Source organism: Eutrigla gurnardus (genome assembly GCF_963514095.1).
Source record: "Eutrigla gurnardus genome assembly, chromosome: 14".
Lineage (NCBI taxonomy): Eukaryota > Metazoa > Chordata > Actinopteri > Perciformes > Triglidae > Eutrigla > Eutrigla gurnardus.
Genome location: NC_139937.1, coordinates 20,319,141 through 20,340,857, shown reverse-complemented (window position 1 = coordinate 20,340,857; position 21,717 = coordinate 20,319,141). Strand labels below are relative to the sequence as shown.

At 41.8% G+C, this 21,717-nt stretch overlaps 1 protein-coding gene across 1 annotated transcript; it reads left to right on the top strand.

The window, feature by feature from the left end:
- Positions 1–1,833: 1,833 nt before the first annotated feature.
- On the top strand, positions 1,834–21,628 carry LOC311024870 (uncharacterized protein). The gene is made up of 16 exons (XM_084027445.1): positions 1,834–1,972; positions 2,888–3,014; positions 5,062–5,184; positions 6,974–7,126; positions 9,090–9,308; positions 10,765–10,930; positions 11,036–11,144; positions 11,255–11,350; positions 13,296–13,333; positions 14,215–14,339; positions 14,439–14,561; positions 16,319–16,471; positions 17,229–17,453; positions 18,709–18,874; positions 19,783–19,885; positions 21,493–21,628. Exons 2-16 carry the CDS (start codon positions 2,889–2,891, stop codon positions 21,590–21,592), a joined length of 2,025 nt encoding a protein of 674 aa, XP_083883571.1. The 5' UTR covers positions 1,834–1,972; position 2,888; the 3' UTR covers positions 21,593–21,628.
- Positions 21,629–21,717: the final 89 nt, after the last annotated feature.

Here is a 21,717-nt window from a genome sequence, read left to right as displayed (position 1 = left end):
TTCCAGATTATCAGATTATCTCATAGAATCAGAAAATGATAGATTCGGAATAAATCCTTACTTGGAATATTCAAACAGAATGTCGTTTACATGAGCAATAATTGTGAATATTAGTGCACTATAATGTAATATTAGTGTAATATTAGTGTACTATAATGTAATATTAGTGTAATATTAGGGTACTATAATGTAATATTAGTGTGCATGTGAACAGCCAATCAATGACAACATTAACATAATAAAGAGAAAAACATTTTAAACATCAGACAATAAAGATATTCAAAGATTTTCCAACACTGCAGATAAAAATAGAGCCATCGACCGTTTAACCTCCTTAGTCAGGAATATTGGATTATACATCTATCACGGCCCGTAGTCCCCCGCCCCCCTTTGGATCCTGGATGATGGATCAATGGGGACACTATCGTCCACGCGTCTCATTATCTAAAGTGGCCATAGAGAAACCTGGAGGGGGTCTGAGGGGGTCTGACGGGGGTCTGGTGAGATACAGCAGGACAAAGAAAAACAGCATCAATCAATCAGACTGATAGTAATGAGGGGCCTGCAGAGACCTGAACCTAGTCGTAGTAGTAGCAGTAGTAGTAGTACTAGTAGTAGTACTACATGTTCCTGTTGACCAGACCTCATCGTGTGTGAGGAAGCTGCTGTAACTCAGACATGTATCATATGAGCTACTCGGGACCTTCGTATATTTAGATTAGTGACTACATGTATGACTATAGGAGTCACACCACATGTTCACACACACACACACACACACACACACACATATTTACGGTATATATATATATATATACACACAGAGACATGAGGAAGTACGTATCCTCCAAAAACCAGACGATGACACAGAAAATGAATATTGTAAAGATCTATTTTGGCCGTCGCTTGTGATTAAGTCTGATATGAAGTTTTCATGCACTATTAATATTAAAAACTCGTCTCTGCTCTCCTTCTGAAATATGCAACATGTTAGAGTGGCATCCGACAAGTTTACTTTATAATGTTCAGGACATAATACATAAATGGTAGAAATGTGTCAGCCAAGAAGACTCAAAGTAGTATGAAGACTTTCATAAATAATAAACCAAGAATGGATCGACAGATGCAACAATAATCCCTCCGTGTGTGTTGTTATTATTATGATTTGGATAAGAAAGCTCCAACACAAACCTTCGTTAATTTTTTCTAAAATGACTGAATGAATTAGGTTTCAGACGCTCCTTTTATCCTTCTATAGCATCACGTTTCTAATTAATTGTCTTCAATTAAAGGTGAACGATGTTAGTTTTAGTATTTATCGTATCAATGTAATAAACTGTCAATATAATAATAAACTGAAGTGATGCAGAGAAAGTTTCCAGCAGCTGAACGGCCAAAACCAGTTATTTATTAACAGAAACACAAAAGAAAATCTCACAAAAACATAAATATGAAGTCGATCTAAACAGATTTTTTAAATATGACAAATAAACACAATCTCTCCACTTTCATCACATCTGGTTGAATATGAGATGTTTGGGATTTTGGGAGAATGAAAGAAAGTTTTCTTTTCACATGATATTGATTCTTCAGCTCTTATATTTCACAGTGAGTCCGTTGAATAACACAGATGTGATGTTTGCAGGTTGTGTTGTCGTCCAGGAAGCCAAAGTTATGAAAAATCCAGCAGCCTTCATTCATTTTTTAGCCAGGGTCCCAGAATGCAGCGGGGTTCACTTCCAGACGTGTCTGTGTAACACGACACCTGACATCATCCGTTTCAGGGCTGGTTGAATGAAACCAGATGTAATTCCCCTGCCAGGAAAACACAGAGGCTCCGCCTCGACCAGGAGCTCCCAGTCCACTTCCTCAAAACCCAACCATATAAACTCTCAGTCTGACCTACTTTGTCAAAGCAGGAAGATCTTCACACTCAGAACTTCATCAAACTTCATCAAACTTTTGGACTGAGGTAAAGTTTGTTTTACTTTCGCTTTGGTGAATTCTTGCTTTCAGAGAGAAACCGGAGCAACACTGATTCCTGAACTAAACTCAAACCAACTTGTGTGACTGGAAACACTGATTTGATTTCTGTCCTTTTGAATTACGACTCAGATCTTCAGGAGTATTTGTGTGAGAAAGCCATCAGTGTTGACAGGATTAGGATTAGGATTAGAGGATGATTTTGACCCAGTTTATGAAATCAGAGCTGCAGCCTTAAAGGAGACAAATGGAAGATATATAGATGAAAAGTTCATTTCCAAGGCACAAAGAAACTACAAGGAGAATTCCTCGACAAAGACTCGTACAGCGACTCACATATTTATTTTCTCAGAGGAACTGTAGATGATTTGCTTAGTCGACGACTCGCTGCTATTTAAATGCTGACATTTGCATGAAATCAGTGAAGAGTGAAACCAGACGAGAGATAACAGTGTGTGTGTGTGTGTGTGTGTGTGTGTGTGTGTGTGTGTGTGTGTGTGTGTGTGTGTGTGTGTGTGTGTGTGTGTGTGTGTGTGTGTGTGGGAAGCAGCTCGGTTCATCACAGCATCACCGTTAAAGGAAACCAGCAGCTTAAAGTGAGACAGGAGCAGCTGATAATTTGATTTCATCAACTAGCTAAGAGGTTTAGTCGTCTAACACGAACGTTGGTTTTGTAGCGTGATGTCATAGCGTGATGTCATAGCCTGATGTCATAACGTGGTGCATGAACGATCCCTCCAACTGGAACACGTTAGTTTAAAGTTGTGGTGAGCGACACGTAAACATTGATGATTGGTGTCCATGAACACGGAGAAGAAGTAGATATGGAGACTTTTTCCCAAACGGCTGTGAGGCGGGAAACTAAACTCTGTGTTTGATGAGGTTTGTGTTGTCGTTGCTGCAGGATGTTGCCGTGTGTCTGCGTGTTGCTGCTGCTGGCGGCGTCGGCCCGGAGTCACCTGGACGAAGCGTCTCTGGACGCCGAGTGGGACGAGTGGAGGACGACACACCGGAAGGAATACAACGGTCTGGTGAGTCTCTGTGGAGTCCACTACGGGGGTCTGTGGAGTCCACTATGGGGGGAGGAGGTCTGGAACCAGAAAGATCCCTAAAGACTGTCAGTCTTGGTTCTGTGAGGAAAGTCTCTTCTGAACCGGAGGAAACGTTGCTGCACAGTGAGATAAAGACCAGATTAATCTATAAGCTTCATTCTTTCATATCTCTGTGTTCTGGCTTGTGGGGAAGCCTCCGGTTTTATAAAAAGACCACGGCTCACATCTGAACTCACATTTACCCAGAAGGTTTACGAAACCTACAAAACCTATAAAACTCTACAAATCTGACTCCGTATGCAGAAACTCAGAGCTGCAGAATTCCTCCAGCCTGGAAACCAAAACATGACTGAACATGGTAAACGTGTGAATGATTGTTTTACTTTAACACACATGTTGAATTATGCCACCATGCTTTCCTTCTACCAACCACACAACAGAGGCTCTGTGCTGCAGGAACTCAGTGTTGAGCCAAGTAAAACCAGATAGGCGAGCCGGCACCGGTTGCTCTACTTCCTTGTTCTGGCTGAAGAAGCGTCTAAGATGGAATCAGAACTGAAAGTAAAGCAGGACAATGAGTTTACAGTCACCAGTATATCAGACAAGTGGGTTTCCAGCAGGCTGCAGAGACACTTTGACCAAAGTGACTTTGCTCATTTGATTCTGGAGGTTTAATGTTGAACAGAAACCCCTTTATTCACTTTTCTACCGAGGTTTGGTTTGGAAGCGTTCTGCAGACAGCTGTGAGCCGAGAGGAAACTCGGGTGGGAAATCTGATTCCGGGTGCTAAAATGCTCAGTCGTCTTATTTAAACCACTTTGTTTTCGCTGCTGGCCGTGAAGGAGGAGGGAAACGTAGTTTAGTTGGCATTAAATCAGAGAGGACTACAGATTTACTTCCTGGACGCTCGCTGAGCATCTGGTCCACCTCCTCACCTCCGGCTAGAGGTCACCACTGCACAGCTGTGTGTGTGTGAGTGTGTGTGTGTGCGTGGGCGCGAATCCATGTATCCATTTGAATGTTTGTGTATTAGCGTGCTCGTTAACGTCGTGCGTTATCATGACTCAGCAGAAAATACTCCGTACATCAGTATTCGTCCGCCGCTCTCCATCATTCAAACCTCCTTGAAGTGACATCACTGTAATACAATCAAAGTCTCTTGGCTTCATTTGCATTTTCCATTACTGGAATGGATATGGAGATAGAAATAATCATTATAGTGATGCTGATGGTTGTCGTGACGACGAACACGGCGTCGCTCCCGTCCTCATAACGGACACTTAAAGCGGTGATGAGGAGCAAATAGTCCAGAAATAGAGGAGAAAGCAATATGTTAACTCAAATTACAGTCCTGTGTGACGGTTCTGTCGGCGCCTTAATTGGCCTCGTTAATGAAACACGGAGAGCTCCTTTTCCTGCTAATTAAAAGGTAAATGTGCTCTACTTATCCAGATCACTCAGGTGTGTGAACACAGGAAATGTCATTATAGGTGATTAAAGAATCTGCATATGTCGTGACCTCCATGTGACCTCTGGGGAAAAGAGATGACTCCATTACTGTGACCTTGTCCAAAGAAATAATCATATAATACACCAGAGATCTTCAACCTATGGTCTGGGACCCCTAGAGGGTCCGCAGAGTCACTGCAGAGGGTCCCCGAAATGATTTGATCCCAAATTTGTTTTCTTCCAAAAATGTAAATATGTCCAAAAGTACTCCTTATTGTTTAATAAGGAACACAGTTTTATATGATATGTAATAGGGGGTCCCTCTACCGGGTCTCGATAGGCCTAGGGGGTCCCTCCAACGGGTCTCTGTATGCCTCTGGGGTCCCTCCACTGGGTCTTGGGGGTCTTTGGCCTGAAAACGTTGAAGACCTCTGAAATAAACCATGAAATGGTTTTAAGCCTTCTTCAACATAAATGCAGACTTTCATACATCCGGTCCCCAGAATCCCACGTGAGTTTCTTTCGTGTCCGGTTTCTGTGTTGACCCGGACTGACTCGTTGCTCTTGCTGGTCTCAGGGTGAGGAGGGGCTCCGCCGGGCCGTCTGGGAGAAGAACATGCGCCTGATCGAGGCCCACAACCAGGAGGCGGCGCTGGGCATGCACTCCTACGAGCTGGGGATGAACCAGCTGGGCGACATGGTGAGTCCCACACACACACACATACACACACACACACTCACGTTATCAGCCTTCCTGCCACCCGCTGCATTCTGGGTAGAGCAACAGATGCAATGTAAATAGAGGGATAGCGTTAGTCATGTGACTCGCTAATCACACAAGTCGTTGTTACTCCTTTCCTAAACTCAACTAAAGTGGTTGTGTTGCCTAAACCTCACTTCCTGTGGAGTTTATTTCAACATAAATGAACCCTTTGGGACACGGACTCGGGTCTTCAGAGTAAAAGTCCTGTGTTTGTTCAGCTAGACGTTTTGCTGCTCTATTAATGCTCCAAATATTATTACTGAAAATGATAATTTGGTGATTAAAAATAGTTTCTAATTAATTGTGCGACTAATTTGTCGCAGCTGTGGAAGATCAGTCGGCGTTGACCCATTTTCAGCTGCAGATTCAACCGCCGTTAGCAGCTAGCGAGTGATGATTGATCCGCCTGCTGCGTTCAAATTCATTTTCTCCTCAGCTGCTTTCAGCTGCTGTCGTCTGTTTTCTGATTCACTCCTGCTGCTGCAGCCCACCGAAGTGTGTGTGTGTGTAGAAACAGGAACGAAGGATGTGTTTCAATTAAAATAATGAAAAAGACGACAGAAATGACGACTCAATATCGTAATTTCTGTCCGTTCCTGTTTTGCTCTTAAATCCTCGTCTGCTTCTTTTCTTTACGTCACCGTCTTGTAAATGTTGTATGTTTTTATTTTCATGTCTTTGTTGCAGAAATCTGACTTTTCTCTCTGAAGTTGACTGTTAAACCACCTTTTAATGAACTACTCTTCGTCCTCCTTCAGCCTGCTGAAGGAAATCCTCCGCATCTTCTTCTTCGTCGTCTTAAGTCTAAAAATAAATCCTCGTCTCGTTCCCAACACATTTACATCATTCCTGTCGCTGAGCGACATTAACCGTCTATTGTCAGTGGAGCAACGTCTCGCTCGTTACTTTCACGTTTGATGGAGAAACTTCAGTGTAAACGATGAAACTCGGTTTTAACAATGAAACTGTACGATGAAACTTGATGTTAACGATGAAACTCAACGTTAACAATGAAACTCGATGTTAATGATGAAACTCGATGTTAGCGATGAAACTCGATGTTAACGATGAAACTCGATGTTAGCGATGAAACTCGATGTTAACGATGAAACTCGATGTTAACGATGAAATTCAATGTTAACGACGAAACTCGATATTATTGATGAAACTTGGTGTTAATGATGAAACTCGATGTAAACGATGAAACTGGGTGTTAACATGAAACTTGATGTTAACGATGAAACTCGATGTTAGCGATGAAACTCAATGTTAACAATGAAACTCGATGTTAATGATGAAACTCGACGTTAGTGATGAAACTCAGTGTTAACGATGAAACTCAATGTTATTGATGAAACTCGGTGTTAATGATGAAACTCGATGTTAAAGATGAAACTCGATGTTAATGATGAAACTCGATGTTAACGATGAAACTCTGTGTTAATGATGAAACTCGATGTTAACGATGAAACTCAATATTATTGATGAAACTCGATGTTAACGATGAAACTCGATGTTAATGATGAAACTCGATGTTAACGATGAAACTCGATGTTAGCGATGAAACTCGATGTTAACGATGAAACTCGGTGTTAAAGATGAAACTCGGTGTTAAAGATGAAACTCAATGTTAATGATGAAACTCGGTGTTAACGATGAAAATCAACGTTAACGATGAAACTCAATGTTAATGCTGAAACGTTAAACTGCTTCTCCGTCCTCGCAGACGTCGGAGGAAGTGTCTGAGAAGATGATGGGTCTGCAGATCCCCGTGAACGGAGAGCGACGCTTCAACATGGCTCTGGACGACAAGCTGTCCAAACTCCCTAAATCTCTGGACTACCGCAAGAAGGGCATGGTGACCCCGGTGAAGAACCAGGTCAGAGATCCTCTAGTGCACCCCCAACAGGCCTGGTGTATACATTTTGTGTGTAAATGAAGGTTCCTGACATTTATTCTAAATTAAATAGGTGTATGTGCAATTTTAGAGATATAAGTTTGAACAGAGTAAGTTACGATTACGTAGAGCTGATGAATAAATCTACCCTGTAGCACAGCAACCAAAGAGACAGACATTAATTACAGAAGAGAAATGAATGTTGCAGTTCATAACAATCAAAACAGGAAGTCAGTTTCTCACAACTGAGGAAGTTATGTTATTTTTTTTAACCTTTCTCATTAACCGACAGACGAGATATTAATCTGTGACGTAAACAAACACAGAAAGCAACCCAGAAAAAAAAACTGGTTTTGTATTTTCATAAATACGTCCGGGAGTCAACATGGTTAACGTGAGAAAAAACATTGTAGCTTTGGTAGAAAATAACGATATAGCATAAATAAACAATAACCAGGCGACTTTCTTATGAAACATTACGAACCGAGCATTAAATCAAACAGTGATCTCCTGGGTGAAAGTCCTGCGTTAGATTGACTCATCACGCCCCCCAGTGGAGGATCTTGGACATTATTCTGGTTATTATATCACATAACTTCAAACAACGATCTAATACATCTCTGACTGAGCTGAAAAAAACGTAAACTCCAATTAAATATTATATAAGAAATCATTTTTTATCTATTTTTCAGTACGTTTTTATTACCTGAACATGATTGAAGTCAATTGTGCAAATCATTATGGAAACACCATTAATACGTTGATATTATAACAGACAGCTTTGAGCTCCATATCTTTCAGCCTCCAGTTGTGTTTTTTTATTATATTGTTCTCATGAAATTCTCAAACAGCCAAAAGTATTTTTTCATTCATGTCCAAAATCGTCCTCCAACATGTTCGAGCTGCAGAACTCAAACATGCTGAATGAGATTATGAGAATGTGCTGAATGTTATTTTCTCTTTTCCAAAAAGAAAAATTTACCTGGAAATATTCTCCAGTTCTCCTCCAGTTACAACCTTCCTCTAAAAGAAGTAGATATTGTTCGAGCTGCTGGAGGAAGCAGCCGGTGATTAAACGTAATTAGTCATTAAGAGTCAAACAGGAAGTAGATAGATATTATAAATATGTTGTACATCTGTGCTTCCTGCCAGCAGGCAGAATATCTAACGAAGCGCCGACGACTCGGCAGCGTTAATATTTCATTTTGAATTGTTTCATCTTTTAATAATTAATAAATAATGTCAGTTTAATTGTTCCAACTTTGTTTATTGACCTTGATGTTTAGTTTTAGTGTTAAATAAACAAATAATTTTGCTTATTTTACTCGAAACTCTAAACAATCCAGAAAAGATTTTCTTTTTTTATACTTTACAGAAACAGGAAGATACTTTTTAGAAAAACATATTTATAGGACGATGATTTAAAAATATTCATATAAAATTAATGAAAATAAATATATTAAAAATATTAATTAGTTATTATGTTGTAATATGTTTTTTGAAGTCAGGGACATTTTTTATCTAAACGCAATGACAGTTTATGGAGGACGTTATCACACACACACACACTCACACACACACACACACACACACACACACTCACACGTCCTCACACACGTCTTAATCAGAGTGGTCAAAGTCTGCCTCCTAGTGGGCAGACTCAAGAAGAAACAAGCCTTTTGTTTTTCATGTCATCAGCTGATTAGATATTAATGTGGCGTTAAAGTGCTGTGTCATTATTATGATTAATCTGCCAATTATTTGGTCTATAAAATATTTAAACAATTAACCGAAAAAGATTTTATCACAGTTTCATAAACGCCATCTTGAGATCTTTTTTTCACAAACAATTGAACTGAAGTTTGAGGAAAGTTTTGAGCTGCTGGATTATTCATCTGTCACCAGCGGGGCCTTAAAACGTCTAACAATCCGAACCTCCTGACAGGGCTCCTGCGGCTCCTGCTGGGCCTTCAGCTCGGCCGGGGCCCTTGAGGGCCTGATGGCCAAGAAGACGGGGAAGCTGCTGGACCTCAGTCCCCAGAACCTGGTGGACTGTGTGACGGAGAACGACGGCTGTGGCGGCGGATACATGACCAACGCCTTCAAGTACGTGCAGGACAACGGCGGCATCGACTCGGAGGAGGCGTACCCGTACGTCGGAGAGGTGAGACCCAGACATGTGACTCCTAGACTGAGGGCCACCACCTTTCTCTTTCCTGTCATGTGCCAGGCGTGTTGGCGTGACTTCCTGTTCTGTGGCCATGAACCACAACTAGAACCCGTCTCATTGGCCACGAGGCATCATCAACCATCCGTAATTATTCTCCTCTGGAACGACTGAAGTCTGGAAAACGTTCAGATCAGATGGTAAAATACATAATAAATAAAAACCCACGATTACAGATACGTGTTTTTGAGCTCAAACATTTACCAGCTGACATCATTTAAGGCTGTGACGGTTCAGGACTTGAGGTCTGAGGGGGGTCCCTGGGCAGCAGAAGGAGTCCAGACCTCTAAAGCTCACATAGTAACACGTGTTTGTTTCAACACATAAAAGTGACAACAAGCTATGGTAGCTGTTTCCCCCTGTTTCCAGTCGTTATGCTAAGCTATGCTAACCTTCATATTGAACATATAAACATGAGAGAGGAATTGATCTTCTCATTTAACGATCAGCATTCATCACTAAGTCTTCCAATAACATGCAGGTTTGAATGACACCAAAAAATGAGGTGAATGACGTAACTTCCAGAAACCGGTTGTTTACCAAGTAAGACTGAAACCAGAGCGCTTCCTGCTCGCCTGTCAGTCACGCTTCTTTGTTCCACTCCGACCTTCAAGCAGCGACCGAAACTTTCCCTCATCTTACAGAGCAAATACACTTCCTGTTTTATTCCTCTGATCAGCTGTTTGTTAATGGTAATAAACGCTGAAGACGCTGTTTAAATACCAGTAACCAACTGTGATCACATGAATGTGACAGTAGATCAACTGCAAACAATCATCACTTTCATTATTAGTTCATCTTTTTGTTCAGTAAAACATGAAGAAAAAAAGAGAAAAGAAAACTTCCCAACGTCGAAAATATTACATTAACGACATTGTAACAAGGACAATCATCACATTTGTGAACCTGGAAGCATCAAAAATCAGAGATCTTCAACCTGGGGTCCGGGACCCCTAGAGGGTCCGCAGAGTTACTGCAGGGGGTCCCTAAAAGGATTTGATCCCAAACTTTTTTCTTCCAAAGATCGTCCAAAAATCCACCTGAATACGACCTATAATAAGCAAATATAAATCTTCCTGTTAGTTTAATATTATGTTGAGAAATTGTGATGTAGAAATGCCAAAACAGAATTAAAATATGAATCTGTCAACAATTATTATTTTAATGTCTTAGCATTGCATTCATACATCATTACAAAGTACTCCACCGGGTCTCTGTAGGCCTTGGGGGTCCCTCCAACAGGTCTCTTTAACATTCGGTTACTGATGTAGCATTACAAGCTGCTACTTGAGGTTAGCAAACATAGAGATGTTGCATCGTTCAGCTATAATGAACATTTTCTCCCTAAAGTGAATGTATGTGAACCGAGCGTCCTCCTCTGTGTTGCGTTCAGGACCAGCCATGCCGCTACAACTCATCGGCCGTGGCCGCGCAGTGCTCCGACCACAACGAGGTGCCGGTGGGTAACGAGCGAGCGCTCGCCGTGGCCTTGTTCAAGCACGGACCCGTCTCGGTTGGCATCGACGCCACGCTGAGCTCCTTCCAGTTCTACAGCAAAGGTCTGGTCCCTCCTCCATATGTTCCACACTTTATAGTTTAATGGGAACAAATAAAACACAACATCCGAACTAACTCACTCTTCCTCTCCGCCATCGTGGTTCCAGGCATTTACTACGACCGCAACTGTAACAAAGACGACATCAACCACGCCGTGCTGGCGGTCGGCTTCGGGGTCAACACCAAGGGGAAGAAGTTCTGGATCGTCAAGAACAGGTGGGACTCGTCGCTGGTCTGAAAGGCCTTCCGGCCTCTTTACTAGCGCCCCCTGCTGGCCACAAACCGATGGATGTTGTCTGACTCTCTCTCTCTCTCTCTCTCTCCAGCTGGGGCGAGACCTGGGGCAAGCAGGGCTACATCATGATGGCTCGTAACCGTGACAACCTGTGTGGCATCGCCAACCTGGCCAGCTACCCGGTCATGTGAGGGCAACGACGACAACGCTTTGACTACTACGCACAGAAATACACTTGAAAATGTACCCAGAGTTCATTGCAACTACGGATGTGTTATAGAGCTGGAGCCCCGCTAACTTTTAAATTCATTTAAATTTCCCCCGAAAAACATGAAGTTCACCGGGAGACGGGTGTTAGCGTCCCGCTAGGACCAGGTCGGTTTTTGCATTTTTGTTTTCTTTGTTTAATTGTCGTAGTAGTTTGGCTGCCTGAACCATAATGTGTGTTCTGTTTTGTTTTGTTTTGTTTTGTTTGTTAACTACATATTTTTAAACTGTGATGGAATAAAATAAGTTTCCATGGAAACGTAATTGTGAGTTTAGTTCAGTTGGATGGGAACATGATTTTGAGTTGCTTTCATGGTTGATCTTTAAGCCCAGAAAATTAAAAACCAGTTCCCTCCCTTCTCATTGGTTGATGTATGGACCCAGATGCATGGTGGGATTAAATCTCGGCTTAGATTCAGGAAGTTGGAAACCTTTCTGATCATTTCCCATCGTACTGAAATGGCGGCATCTTGAGGTCCAGTTCTATAAAACATCCACGACTCCGTCATCAGCGATCACTACAAAAAATAACAGACGTTTTTACTTTGTTTACACAGCAGATATAATATTCAACGAGCAATAAACAGGAAAAGAAGAAGCTCCTCCGGCGACGGAAAGGGCTGAATGTCTTAAAAATGTTTTGGATTTCTTGCGTTTTTTGAAGCACTTTGTAACCCCGAGACCTCCACTGTGGTCCATAAACAGACTCAGTACCTCCAGGACCTGGTGTTGGTACCGCCCAACCAGAACACACACACTTACATTTAAATCCACCGTGTAAGGAAACATTGCTGGCCAATGAGGGCTCCTCGGAGTCGCTTCCCTTTAAAATGTCCATTTTTGTTGCTTTTGTTCTATTCAACACTTTCCTGATGATCAAACAAATGTAAACTGATGTTTTCTATGAATAAAGTTTTCATTTTGAAGTTAAATGGATTTCCTCATTGTGATCCAAAGAAACGGGGAAAGAAGCGTGTTGCTAAATTCCAGATGTGGAACCACTTTCTAAGAAGTCTAGAAGACTTTACTGCAGTAAACTAAGCCCTTTTGGGACGATTGTGGCCCCTCTGAAAAAGAAAAGTCTGAAGTCTCACCTTTAAGGTGCGAACAAACGCAGCTGCATGAAAAGACATGAAGAAAGTCTCCGAACCCAAGTCGTGTTAATAAAAGAATGGTATTATATATCATAGAAACCAAAGATAAATCCAAAATATTATTTTATATGATTAATATTATTTTATATATTATATTATATTCAGAAATGATTTGAATGTGTTAAACAACGTCTGTAAAGGTAGAATAATGCAGAATGTCTTCCCGTCTCAAAGAGCTGATAACAAACACATGATGAGAATACTTCAGGTCTTATTAGCTTTAATGAAACCCGCTTTAGTTGAATATAATCTGACACGTGTCGCCACACTGTGTGGTGACCTTCAAAATCATCTGTAGTATTATTATAATATTATAATAATTACATAATTAATTTGTAATAAAAATGCCTTATTTGTTTGGATTCGGAGCCGTAATTCACATCACGGCCTCAAGGGGCCGCTAGTGGGACTTTAGACCTTTGCAAATACATAAATATTTAGTAGTTGTTTTAGTGTAATTAGAGGCTAAATGAGACCACGTGGCCTCTCCTCTGGTCTCCGTTAGTCCCGTGTGATCCTCTGGTCCGGTTCTGAGGCGGTAAAACCAGATGAGTCCAGAACCGAGACGTGTTTCCCCACACTAGTTCCTCCTCATCAGCTTCACCAGGAAGAAGTGCAACGCACCACGTGACCCTTTCAACATAAAACCAGGCAGGAAACCCAGAGAGAGAGAGAGAGAGAGAGAGAGAGAGAGAGAGAGAGAGAGAGAGAGATCAACACAGAAGCAGCGATGACTCCGACTGTCCAAGGCAAGTTCAAATACTTTTATAAATATGTAAAATAATATGAATGTGTGTAAATATTCAGCTTGTTTCTTAAGTAAAACGCTTTAAGGCGAAGTTGCTTTTACTTTCGGTTCTGTGTTTAAGGTGCGTTTTAATCCCCAGACTGCAGGTGTGGTTCTTACAGTGACGGGAAATAATGATCAATAATAATGTAATCGTGTTACACTATAATGATATGTATTAGTATAAGTATGTATAAGTATACATGTACAACAGGTGTGGGTCAGATGTGTCTTTTTGTCATATTTTAGAAGATAAACAGAAACGTGTCCATGTTTGTAGTCTTTATACTCAACGTACTGTGAGTGATTATACAGTGTTTATGTATTATATTATATTTAACCTACCTGCTCTTTTATGAAAGCTGATTATTTGAAGCTGATCGTGTAAAAACGATGAAACAGTTTCCTGTTTGTTCATCACTTTGGGTCTGGTGACAGATTTATGCGCAACACGATGGTTAAAAATGTGGAAGTGATACCGAACCTGCTGCTGGCAAACGCAACACACTCTTAAGACACACCAGAGTTTCCCAGAAACCACAGACCCGAGACCAGATCCACTAGTCAGGAATCAACTAGACGAGAATCCACTAGACAAGAATCCACTAGACAAGAATCAACTAGGAATCAACTAGACAGGAATCAACTAGACACAAATCCACTAGACAGGAATCAACTAGACGGGAATCCACTTGCTGGGAATCCATTGGATGGGAATCAACTAGACGGGAATCAACAAGTCAGGCATCAACTGGACAAAAGGTCAGACGCCGTCCTGACTGGTCACGGCGCCCTGACTGGTCATGTGGTCCTGACTGGTAATGTGGTCCACGTCTGGAACAGGTCTGATGATGGCGAGCCTGCTGCTCGTGTGTCTGTGCGTCGGGGCGACGGCCATGTTGGACGGCCGGCTGGACATGCACTGGGATCTGTGGAAGAAGACGCAGGAGAAGACGTACCGCGATCAGGTGAGTGACTACAAACAAACACGACATGTGGATATGTTTCTATGCCGACGATGCGCGAGTAATTATCACCAATAACCAGTTCTTCCTGTTTGTCGTTAGGCGGAGGAGGTGCAACGCCGGGAATTGTGGGAGAAGAACCTGATGCTGATTACGATGCACAACCTGGAGGCCTCGATGGGGATGCACACCTACGAGCTCAGCATGAACCACATGGGAGATCTGGTGGGTCCCCGATCACTTCCTGTTTGTTTGATTGGTGATGTTTAGTTTTCCTGCTGGTGGAAGGATGCAGAGTATAGAAGAGTCCATGTCGGCTTTCTGTCCGTGGCTTTGTGGTTGTAACTCCCGACGTAACAAAAACATCTCACACAGTCACAATACAGTCAATGGATGAACCTCCAAAATATCTAAATTCATTGAAAAACACACTTCCTGACCTCATTTTTATGGCTCGGGAACAATCACAGCCAAAGTTATCTTAATGAATTCACCCCCAACTACACATACTTACTTAACAGGGCAGAAGGCAGGGGGGTCCAAGCTTATCTCCGGTGTGGGTCCAGGTTTTTGTTTTAGCCCAGCACTGATCCAACTCATCAAGGTCTTGATTGAAGTCCACGGTTAGTTGATTCGTTGAATCAGGAGTCTGAGAGCTGGGCTAAAACACAACCTTGGATAAGATCGGACCCCCATGAGGGTGAAATGAATAAAGGTAATAAAAACAACGTGACTCAGGAACATCGGAGGTAAAAACAAACATCTTCACAAAGAAACGACTCGTTGAAACCTGCTGACTCGCCGAGTTTGGTCCGGTCATGTTCCAGAGACCATGCGAGAGTCTACGGAGCGTTCGTAAGCGTTTTCATATAGTTTTACTGTAAAAAGTCGGACGGGAGACTTTTCTCTGGTTTTGATTCTTCGTTCGCCCTGAAGGCCTGAGAGAGAGGGAGAGAGAGAGGAAGTTTCCTACAAGTTAACTTGGGGGGTGATTGATCTAAACACTCATTCTGCTGGTGAAGTTTCTCTAGTTAGAGAGATTAATTATACGGAGGAGCGAGGTCATCATTGTGGGAATGAAAGGCAACGCCCGCACACGACTGCGTTCACCGACCAGGCGAGGATCGTCGCCGTGTCTGGTCACAGAACTCTCCGGATAATCAGGAAGTAGATGACAGGAAGTTTGGCTTTGACCTCATGCAGAATGTAAATGAGCAGATTGAGCCGGCGGGCACCGGGCTCGATCTCCGGCCCCGTCGGCCCCGTCGGCCGGTCCAACTTTACTTCGTCTGACTAGCTGAGCTTCTCCCCTTTGAGACTCCGCTGCAGTAATGAGATGATTTCTGCTCGGAGCTCGACCGCTGATCCTCCAACACTAATGTAGAGAAGTGCATTGTGGGTGTAAATTAATGAGTGACTCGCTGGAATATTAACTAAGTGGTGTTTGGTCTGCGTCCTCTAACCTCCGAGAGGAAATATTCAACTGGATTGGAGTTTATTGATCTTTACTAGTAACACGGCTCCAACAGGAAGTTCCACTTTGTTTCTGTGGAGAATCAGGAAACTTCTTCTGTCATTTTATCCTCCGTGAAGCTTTTAATGAGGAACGTTCTCATACATCTTTTAAAAAGAAAGAGATGAAGACAAAGAACAAAACATGAGCGTGGAGGAAGTGAGACTAATTAATTTTAATCCTGCTGCAGCAGTCTGTCGACGAGGATATGAAACAAGGAAGCAAGCATTTCTGTCAGTTTGACAGCTGAAGTCTTTGTTTGCATTTTGAAAATTGACAGAAATGTATGCTTGCCTCCTATATTATATCATATATTGTCATTATATATAGATATATATATATTATATATCTGCTAGATTCAGCTGTGCTTCTCCTCTTCGTTACATCAGATGATTTCTGTCCAATCTAATTGTTTACATTTTAAAATCTATATTCACGAGGCTGCTGATGTTGTTTTGTGCTCCGTCAGACACCGGAGGAGATCCTGCAGTCCTACGCCACCCTCCTTCCCCCCACCGACCTCCAGAGGGCGCCCTCGGCCTTCGCCGGGGCGACGGGTGCTGACGCTCCGGACACCGTCGACTGGAGGCAGAAGGGCTGCGTGACCAGCGTCAAGATGCAGGTAAAGCATTCATCATCGCCTTCATCATCCCCCGACTATCACTTCTTAGATCCCAAACATCCAGTGATGATAATTAATAATAATAATTCTGAGACAACTTTGTCCTCAAAGACGAGTTTAAGACCTTAAACTCCTACAGCGAGACACTCAGACTTTGTAGTGGTCTCGTCTCATTGATCCTACTCTCATACTTTAATATTTTGTCTGATATTTAGTGAGTTCTCTCAGCTCGATATTTTACTTCTTACAGTCAAATATTTAAGGACCAATGTTATATAATTAAAGTAAATAACATTAATATGACGAGGTCCATTTATTCCATTAAGAACTGTTTCTTGAAGTTTAACAGACGGATGTTAAAGACAAAGTTAGAGAAACAACAAAAGAAAAAGACAAGAATCACTAAATAAACATAATTTGTGACCTTTCCCTCTAGATCTGCTTGTGAAAAAGCGATAATAACAAAAGTGTTGCCTTTTAAAAAGTGATTTACAGAAGAAGAGCTGCTGAGTCTCATTGGACCAGAGACTCAAGTATTGATTTTGAATTCCTTCTGTTGTGTTAACGTGTTGGATATAATAATCTAACAGAGGAACACGAGTCGGTGGACTTCTTTAACCTCTAAACTCGGCTCCGTCTTTACAAACTCATGTTTTGCTGCCAAACATGGAAATTGAAGTGTTTCTTCTAACTTTGATGCTCAGAAAGAAGAAGAAATGTTTATGACGTCACAGTAACGCCGTCCGTCTGAATCCAGGGCTCTTGTGGATCCTGCTGGGCCTTCAGCGCTGCCGGGGCCTTGGAGGGCCAGTTGGCCAAGAAGACAGGGAAGCTGGTGGACCTGAGCCCCCAAAACCTGGTGGACTGTTCCAGCAAGTACGGCAACCGCGGCTGCAACGGCGGCTTCATGCACCAAGCCTTCCAGTACGTCATCGACAACCAGGGCATCGACTCGGACGCATCGTACCCGTACAAGGGAAAGGTGGGTCCTGGTCTAGTCCCGCTGGCCTAGTCCTGCTGGGCTAGTCCCGCTGGTCTAGTCCGCCGGTCTTGTCCTACTGGTCTAGTCCTGACCCGGGGGGTTTGGAGAATACATGAAACCTGGAAAAAACAACATGGACAGGAATTAGTGACAGAATCAAAAGGTCAAATATCCGAATCGTCTCCAGGTGTGAGTCCGTTCACAGTCCAGCATTAGTGCTAAATATAATAATAATAATAATAATAATAATAATAATAATAATAATAATAATAATAATAATAATAATAATATAAAAAATACCCTGAATGTATTATTAAAAAAAGCTTTTTATTTGAGGAGTACATCTTAGTATAAAACTGCATCTGCACGTTGTTAATGTAATTAGAGACACATCAGTGTTGGTTGTTAAATAAGTAATCAGCCGTCTACATCAGCAGGGCTTTAAATGTTTAATATATTATATAATAGATATTTTTTTTTATCGTTCAGGCTTCTAAAATTCAACGTTGGCAACTTGTTTGTGTCACACTCAAGTATTAATAGTTTTAGTTTTGACGTATGATGTCAAACCTTTTCTAAGAATATAATAAGAATAAATATTATATGAATAATATGAAAATCTGTGTTTGTTTCTGTTAAAAGAAACCTCTATTTCCTCTTGTGTTTAAAAGACAGATTGTCTTACAGGTATATCGTATTGAACGTGATTTCTTGCTCTGAAAGTAGAATAATTGTTCTCTTTCGAAGGCTTCGGTCCAAAAAACAAACAGGAAGTGGAGGTCAGTGTGTTGTTTGTGTCTACGAGGAATTAAAGGATTTTGGGGAATCCAGATCGAAGTCGGGTTTCCAGCGTGAGACGAGGACGTGGGCGGTGAAGACGTCCGGTCGCAGCCTTCGGGCTGGAAAAGCTTGTCTCACTCGGTCCGCCGTCTCTCCGGCTTCGTCTGTGTTTGTGAGGAGGAGGAGGAGGAGGGACTCCATCCGCTAGCGGCCTCAGCCTCGCCGAGGTGTCGCGCCTCCAATTCACCGGGAAATAAATGCAATTGATATCAGAAATATTCACTTAATACAGTGACTGGTGTTCTGTTCTCACCTGCTGGAGAACGTAGGAAGTATTTCTGCTTTAATGAATCTGTAGAAGTACGTTTCAGAACACGGACGTGACCCTGGTGGCTCGGTCCAGACCTCAGACCTCAGACCTGATCCATCATCTCTCAGCTACTTTGTTGTAACCCGGTTTGTGCTCTCGTTGCAGATGCAGCAGTGCCGCTATAACGCGGCAAACCGCGCTGCCAACTGCTCGTCGTACAGCTTCCTGCCCGAAGGCGACGAGGGCGCCCTGAAGCAGGGGCTCGCCACCATCGGACCCATCTCGGTGGCGATCGACGCAACGCGGCCCAGATTCGCCTTCTACAGGAGCGGTAGGTCACACAAACACAGGACTCTCACCCTGGAGACCACTGTTCGTGTCTTTTGTGAAACCAAACGTGAAAACAAAAGTTTACGTTTTGATTTTAATGACAATATTAGAACAAGTGAATGAACCACAAGCAGCCATTGTTCAAAGTTATGAGATGTAAAGTTGAGTCAAACAAACACATGACTTTAACCCAGGAAGATGCTGTTCATGTCCTGTGTGAAACCAAACGTAAACCAAACTTTTACGTTTGTTACGTACAGATACACAAGAAAGTCTGCAAAGGGCGGTAGGTCTTTATTCATGCTAGTTGTATTGTTACGTTATTATTTTAACAACAACATAAGAACAAGTGACTGAACCACAAGAAGCCATTCTTCAAAGTTATGAGGTGTAAAGATGAGTCAAACAAACACAGGACTTTCACCCAGGAAGATGGTGTTCATGTCCCGTGTGAAACCAAATATGAACTTTGACTTCATCGTCACACAGCGTTTTTTATGCATAACTTTCTGTGAGAAAGTTATTTATTTCCGTTAGTTACATTGTTTTGTTTTATTGTTACGTTATTAGTTTCTGCAACGGAAGCTGATATGAAACGTATTGATGGAATGTATTTTTGGTGTCGGTTTGCAGAAACGGAAAACTAAAAACACTGTTTGTTTCTAGGAACTAGTTTGATGTTATTATAACCTGTGAACAGCTGGGAATAATTAACTAATATAATCGTGAATGTTGAAATTAAACTAGTGATTTACTGAATTAACCTATAATTTTTTTTCTTTTTTTCAAAAAGTGTGAATTGAAATCAGAATAAAAGCAAACATGTTTTAATATAACATTTAAGATATAGAATAACTTCCTGGTAAAATTGAAAGTGAATATAAAGAGATGGCTTTGTTGTTGTTTTAGGAGTTTACGATGACACGAGCTGCACCCAGAAAGTGAACCACGGCGTGTTGGCGGTCGGCTACGGGACGCTGGACGGACAAGACTACTGGCTAGTGAAAAACAGGTGAGCCGGGTTTGATCCCACAAACCGCTGACTGCAGGTCTAAAGGTCTAACTCAGGAGTCGCCAATGTATGTGCATGAAGAACCAACCTGCCAACCTCAAAATGTCTGTTTTAGTCTGAATCATCAGTGTTGGAATGAACACAGAGATTTAGAGGTTAACACCTGAAACATCCGCAATCAAATGAAGTAAAATCACATTCGTGCAGCTGGGGTTCCCAAAAATAACGGAATAAAGAGAACCCACAAAATAAGGTTATTTTCCCATAATTATCGTACATTAAAAAGGACACCTACAGCTGTAAAATCAATTAAAACACCTATTAATATGGTGGAATACAAATAATAAAGCTGTGTTTCTTTATATAATTTACACAGAAACACTTTTTTATATAATCAAATGATTTACCACCCATAAATAATTTGCCTTTTTTAATGTCAAAATACTGTATCAAGTGTAATAAGAGTTTTAACATGTAACATAAAATAAATGTATTGTATATTTAATAGATCTGAGATATTGTTAAAAAAACAAAGCAAATATATCCAAACACTGTTTATTATGGTTATTTTTCACCAGGATAATAAATATTTATTTTCTAAAGAGTAGATTATTATCTTAGTTTATATTGTATGTTTCTATCGTATCTCTAGTCAGTAGTTTTACCTTTTTAAAGAAATTGTAAATGAGCTTGAATCTGAACCTGAAGCTGAATCCGAGGTTCACCTGTTGGTTCGTTCCACCTGACGACTGACGACCTGCAGCTGTGAGCCGGCAGGTCGTCACATAAAAGCAGCCTGTCGCTGGTTCAGTCCCACTGTGTCAGAAGCATCGAGAGACGCTTCTTTCTCCTCTGAAGACAAAATAATATGAAGTTCTCGGAACATTCACCTCCATTAGAACGCTGATGGAAGAGCGTTATCTGTGGAGTTGGGAAACGCTCCAATAAGACTTTACTGACATTTAGAATAAGTTGCTCTGGGATCAGATCAGACTCATCTCATAATGTTCTCACTTTGAGGCTAATGCTTATTATAAACAGGAGGAAACCTCTAATCCCGAGGTCTTCAACGTTTCCAGGCCAAGGACCCTCAAGGCCTATAGAGACCTGGTGGAGGGTTATATCACAACATAATATTAAACAAACGGGAAGATTGATGTTTGCTTATTATAGGTTGTATTATGTTAAGGTGGATTTTTGGACATATTTTAAATTTTGGAAGAAGAAAAGTTTGGGATCAAATACTTTTGGGGACCCCCTGCAGTAACTCTGCGGACCCACTAGGGGTCCCGGACCCCAGGATGAACATCTCTTCTCTAAAGCTAAAGGGCCTTAAAGCTGCATTCTCTGTGCTGACCACCAGGGGTGACTCCTCTCTGATTGTATAGAAGTCTATGAGAAAATGAGCCTACTTCTCTCTTCTCCGTAAACATTGTTGCACAACTAAAAATAGTGCTACACACTAAACTGTTGTTAGTGATGCACAATGGATGCGCATCACTAACAATGATGCGCATCCATTGTGCATCACTAACAACAGTGATGAATGTGGAACAACGTTCTTCCCTTCTTCTGAATCTTCTATGAACGTTTGTCCTTCTGTCCAGCTGGGGGCTTCGGTTCGGAGACCAGGGCTTCATCCGGATGGCTCGCAACAAGAGGAACCAGTGTGGCATCGCTCTGTACCCCTGTTACCCCATCATGTAGCTGTGAAAAAACACGATGTCACCATCTCCTTTTGTGGATACGACATCCAGTTTGATTTCACGTCGATTTACAACATTTTGTTTCAAAATTAATTTTTTAATGCACTTTTTTTAGGACAAAAATCA

Coding starts and splice junctions, on each gene's coding strand:
- LOC311024870 (XM_084027445.1), top strand. CDS start 2,889: ATGTTGCCGTGTGTCTGCGTGTTGCTGCTGCTGGCGGCGTCGGCCCGG. Junction 9,309..10,764: donor CGTACCCGTACGTCGGAGAG/GTGAGACCCAGA, acceptor TGTTGCGTTCAG/GACCAGCCATGCCGCTACAA. Junction 17,454..18,708: donor CGTACCCGTACAAGGGAAAG/GTGGGTCCTGGT, acceptor CTCTCGTTGCAG/ATGCAGCAGTGCCGCTATAA.